The following is a 6,000-nucleotide window of genomic DNA, read 5'->3' on the forward strand; positions in this document are numbered from 1 at the left end:
GTAGCCCATATCGGTCGGTACCGGGACAGGGAGGTCTGCGCTGGGCTCCGGAGACCCGTGGTGGGGTTAAAAAAATGAAATGTGGATTTCTGGAGCTCAGATCACCATCAGAACCAGGTCAGAACCGACCACCAGAAGAGATGCGCTGCTCAGCGGGCCAGTTGTTTTCCGGGTCGGAACCGGATCAGAACCGCCGCCCGGACAACCAGGAGAGGATCATGTGCAGCTTTTAAAAACACCAACTGGACTGGCTCGCTGGTGTCTGGGTCGGATCCAACTCACAGAAGCCCGCAAGAGCTCCAGAACCGGAAGCTCTCCCTGTCTCTAAAGCACTAAACTATGTTAGGTGAACGGATATTAACGAGTATGAGACCGCTGACAGACGCTCATTAGTATTAATATTAGATTAACTGACTGATACCATTTTAATTGTCTGGTACATGATAGTAATCTGTACTATATTGTGATGTTAGCACACGAGTTTAAGCTAACATGGTTAACTCACCAGACACCTGCTGCTCCCCCGCTGCTTTGGCCGATCGTTTCTCCCTCTGGTTTGTCTCTGCTCTCTGGGGCGTGCAGCAAACATAACTTTATGGTTTTGGTCCATTAGAAGTAGAATTACAAACATTTAAAGTTTCCTCTGTGTCAGAGCCACATTAGAGTCCATATTTTTCTCTGGATTAAGCTAACAGGACTCCCTCAGCTGACATCACTTGGTTTGGCAAAAAAATAAATAAAAAAATTAAAAAACTTTCTAAAAACCTTTTAAAGTGAGTTTCTATTATGTTTCTCTAAACATTGGTTTGCGGGAGTCTCTAACCTGCAATCTGCTCTTTAAAGGAACACTTTACAACTTTTTCAGTTTTTCATATTTTGAAATCGTTTTCTTGAGCCAGTATGAGCTAAAATGACCCTTCTCAGGGTTAATGAAAGGACATTCAGCCCCTATTGCCCCCGTGGACATTGAGGACAGCTACAAGTACCTCGGTATCCCACAAGCAAAAGACAACCTTGATGAGGCCACAAGGAAAATAAGCACGTAGCCAAATGCCTACAAAGAGTAAGGCAAGTCCTCTGAAGTCAGCTCAATGGCAAGAACAAGATTCGGGCAATCAACAGGTATGCCATGCCAGTAATTAGATATCCTGCAGGAATAATAAGCTGGCCAAAGGAAGAAATACAGACAAATATAGATGTTTAGACATGGAAGCTCCTAACCATGCACGGAGGGGTTCCATCCCAAATCCAGCACCCTGAGACTGTACACAAGCCGTAAGGGAGGAGGCAGAGGACTAGTGAGTGTGAGAGCCGCTGTCCAGGATAAAACATTTAAGATCCATAAGTACATCAAAGATAAGGCCCAACAGATGACATGCTCAGTGAATGTTTCAGATATTGGCAAACAGAGGAGGAGACGTTGGCAGTTGGCAATACCATCATGGGAGGCCAAACCCCTGACAGATAACTCAAGAAATCCATGGTGGTCTGAAGGACAGCACAGAGGCACTCATCCTGACAGCACAGGAACAGACCCTGAACACCAGAGCAACATAGCAACTGAGACAGTCCACCACATAACTGCAGGGCGTAAGATGCTGGCAGGAATGCCACAACCAAGAGGCTGGCACAGTGTGCAGCAGGAATATTCAATTCCAGGCCTGGAGGGCCGGAATCCAGCACGTTTCAGTTTTAACCCTGCTTCAACACACCTGATATCAATCAGGAGGTAATAACAGGCTTCTGCAGAGCCGGATGAGCTGCTGCACAGGTGATTCACACTTAATCAAGTGTGTAGGAGCAGAGAAACCACTAAAACGTGCTGGATACCAGCCCTCCAGCACTGGAATTGAAAATCCTTCGTGTACAGAAACACGTTTAACGATTTATCAATACCTTCATTAACACATATGAGTAAAGTAAAACGATCTCATCACAACATAAATAAGCACATTCATATGTATGTTACATAAACGATGATAAATGTAGACTCAAAGTTTCTGTTGTCACGGTAACGTATAAACAGTCCTTTACAGCCTGATTTTCACCGCTAGTACCTTCCCAAGAAGACATATAGACTTCAAATATTGTAATAAAACGTGATAGAAAATGCGTTTTTCCAGCTGGGCAAATTTAAACTGGGATAAAAGCAGGGTAAAAAGAGATAAAAAATAGTGTGCCCTTGTCAGGATTCAAACCCGGTGGTAGAGGGGTAGGGCCCGACCGTAATCTCCTCTCAATCCCTGACCCCTAGCCCACTGCACCAAGCATCAGAGCAATATATATATATATATATATATATATATATATATATATATATATATATATATATGGGCATTTTCTTATATTTAACCTTAATATACCTCACATATTTTCTATTTATTTCTCTAGGCAAGTGTGTTTTTGTCAATCACTTTGGCTCTGCTAATGTAGTATGTGTGATTTTTATGGAAGCTGTGTGTGTTTTTTTTTTTCAGATTTACAAAAAAAGATGTTTCTCTTACTTCATTTAATATGATGGTCAGTGAATAACACCTTCCTCCTTCAAAATATTTTGGGCAACTGACTCTCATGTAAGCTAGATTTTTCTAAAAATGCTAAATATTAGCATACATGTATTTTTTAATATTCTATTCTGGGGTTTTACATCAGTCAGACTGAAATTGTAGGTTTTACTCTTTTCCACCAGGTGGCAATAACTCTAACTATCACTCAAACCCTCAAAAAATGTAAGATTTTGAAGTCTTGAGGTGTTAATAAAGGCTTTATTGAAAAGAAAAGAAAAGAAAAGAAAAGAAAAACAAAAGAACATTTCTCTCAGAAAGGATCATGCTGTTTTAAACCTCTGAGAGCAAAGGTAGACACAATACATATCAAATATTACTGTTGGCACTATCAAGTCGTAGTTTTATCTTAAAGTTGAATTATTTTCATCAGCCTGTCTTTGTACCCGGAAATGAAACGCTTTGTTTGAGTCAAATCCCATCTCCACCCAATCATATATGGATGCAGAGGAGACCTCAGATTCACGCCGACTGCAGGTTCACGCTTACACACACGTAGACACACACACACACATGTAGACACACACACACACATACGCCATATATACCAAGTAGTGTTTCTATGCCTACATTATGATTTCTTAGTAGATGTTCCATTTAGTAAGAGAAACTTTATTGTTTTAATCTTAGAGAAGCTATTAAAGAGTCAACAAGTGAACAATCGCCTCAGTTATTTAATGAGAACATGCAGAATTAGCTGGTAGTTGTAGTGTTTCCTTGAGTTTAATCCGTTGCAGCCCGGTGAACGGCTTGGACGCGAGATCTTGGTGATGCCGCAACATGTGGTTCTTGAGATTGGTTGTATTTCTGCAATATTTCACCTCCATCCGGCATGCCTTGTAAATCACTTTGCTTTTATCAAGCTGGCCTTTAGTTCTGCAGTCAAAATGCTGCCACAGCGCAAGCTATGAAGCGGTTACACTGCCCCCTGCTGGTAGCTCCCTGCAACTACAGCATAAAAGTTAGTGCTGCATTGTGACCTTTAAAACATGTTTAAAGATGTATCAACACCTTCATTAACAAACATTAGTAAAGTAAAACAATCTTACCACAACATAAATGAGCACATTCATATGTATGTCACATAAACGAAGATAAATGTGCAGAGCATGGACTGGAACACCCCTTACGCTCCTGTGGGATTTCCAGATCCAGACAAACAAAATGGTGATGGCGAACCAACCGGACATTGTGGTGGTGGACAAACAACAGAAGACAGCTGCTGTGGTTGACGTGGCAATACCAAGTGATGGAATCATCAGGTCAAAGAAACACGAGAAACTAGAGAAGTACCAGAGCCTCAAAGAAGAACTTAAGAAAACCTGGAGAGTGAAGACATTGGTGGTGCCCGTGATCATCAGGGCAGTCGGGGAAGTAACCCCCCAGACTTGAGGAGTAGCTAAAGCAGGTCCCAGGAAAAACATCTGACATCTCAGCCCAGAAAAGTGCAGTTCTGGGAACAGCTAAGATACTGCAGAACCCTCAGTCTGCCAAGCCTCTGGTAGAGGACTAAAACTACATGGTGCATCTTTACAATAAGACTCTTTTGTTGTTTCTAAATGTGTAATAGTCATCATACAATAGTGTTGTGTTACAGATGAATAAATAACATATATATAGATTATCTATTAGCCATTTATGGGGGGGGGGGGGGGGGGGGCGTTATTGTGAAGTGGTTTCAAAATGTCTTTATTTCATGTTGTAAATAGTTTCCTGAGCAGCCTCAGTTTGAAGAAATAGAGTTTACATCTTACAAGACTGGTGAGCTAACGGCTAGTTGAATGCAGCAATCTTAAAAAAGCTCCAAAATTTCACTTTTTTCATTACTGTGAAGATTAAGGACTGGAAAAAAATAGGTGTATCTATAGACTGCATTGATGACCTGCCATTAACATCTGATTTATTAAGAACCAGTGACCGTACTGAAGATGTGTCTCTTGTCTGCCCCTTCAGGGGAAAAGCCATACAAATGCACCTGGGACGGTTGCACCTGGAAGTTCGCCCGCTCCGACGAGCTGACGAGGCATTACAGGAAACACACGGGGGTGAAGCCCTTCAAATGTGCAGACTGTGACCGCAGCTTCTCCAGATCTGACCACTTGGCCCTACACCGACGGAGACACATGCTGGTGTGAATCAGAACTACGGATATCAGTGGAGAGAGGCCACCAACTCGCGCATACACACACACACACACATGCACGCACACACACATGCATGCACGCACAGGCAGCCAAGGGAGCGGGATCTCCCTTTGAATGTTCTTCAGCTGGCCTAGAAGCCTCACACACACACACACACACACACACACACACACACACACACACACACACACACACACACACACACACACACACACACACACACACACACACACACACACACACACACACACACACACACACACACCGAACCTGGGTCATGAGGATGATGGAGAGCCAGATTGGACAATGGTGCACAAAACAGGGTGATTTCTGGATCTTCTTTGGGTCAGAAGAAAGCAATGACGGGATGTTGGAATGCCATTGAAGTAAAATAGGGAACTGTCTTTAAGCAGCACTGTTTATTAATGTTTCACTTTGATTTTTAAGATGAAGTCACACTCTTTATTTGAACAATCTATACACACATATATATAGAAACGTATATATGTTTGCATCTTTCTTTTCAGTCCCATTTAAACAGCTGGTGTTACAGCATTCATAATGTGAACGATCCCCGTGAAAAGAAGAGAGAGCAGGAAGCAGTTCCAGGTGGACGGATTTACAGACAGTATTGTTTTTGCTTTGCCTCCCTGTTACTTTGAAGTATGACCAGAAGAGGGCGCCGCTTCACTACAAATGGTTTTTAGTCTGACGTCAGACCATGAGGAGCCAGCAAAGTGTAAAATACATCCGCTCAAACAGCTACAGCCCGAAAGGATCAACCTTGTCGCCACATCCAAAACCTCATCTATCGTTTGTGTCCCAACAGGAACTCGACTCGCATGTCGTCACACCAGCAGACACCACACACGCACACTGGACAAGCCCATAACCCATCAGTGCTATTCTTCATGTTGAGCCTCTTGGAAAAGTTCTTTTGTAACAAAGAAAAACAACAAAAAAATACATTATTTTGTGGATTTTGAGCTGTGATTAGCAATCAGTAAAGTGCAATCTTAAATGATATATAAATATATATATATATATATATATATATATATATATATATATACTTTCAGTATGAAAATGTTTTGTTTATGACATCTTGCTTTTTCTTTTCCCCTTTTTTAACTGCCTGCTCACTGCTTATGTTTAAAAAATACAACCCCTCATGTACGGCAAACTTTGAAACAATTGGAGATTTCCATTAGGTGAAAATGATAAGTTACAAAAACAACAGAGGCACCTTAGAAACATTCATTATGTCCTTTAATTACTCTTGATTGGTTAAT

General features: G+C 41.7%; 1 protein-coding gene across 5 annotated transcripts in view; it reads left to right on the plus strand.

The window, feature by feature from the left end:
- Nucleotides 1–4,835, plus strand: part of klf12b (Kruppel like factor 12b) — a 57,984-nt gene extending 53,149 nt beyond the window's left edge. For all 5 annotated transcript variants that reach the window (XM_015966000.3, XM_070544472.1, XM_015965998.3 and 2 more), the window contains exon 6: nucleotides 4,518–4,835. In XM_015966000.3, the coding sequence (XP_015821486.1) occupies nucleotides 4,518–4,699 (182 nt within the window). In that variant the 3' untranslated portion in view covers nucleotides 4,700–4,835. The remainder of the gene's footprint in view (nucleotides 1–4,517) is intronic.
- The last annotated feature ends 1,165 nt before the right edge of the window (nucleotides 4,836–6,000 follow it).

The sequence above is a fragment of the Nothobranchius furzeri genome, chromosome 14 (genome assembly GCF_043380555.1).
Source record: "Nothobranchius furzeri strain GRZ-AD chromosome 14, NfurGRZ-RIMD1, whole genome shotgun sequence".
NCBI lineage: Eukaryota > Metazoa > Chordata > Actinopteri > Cyprinodontiformes > Nothobranchiidae > Nothobranchius > Nothobranchius furzeri.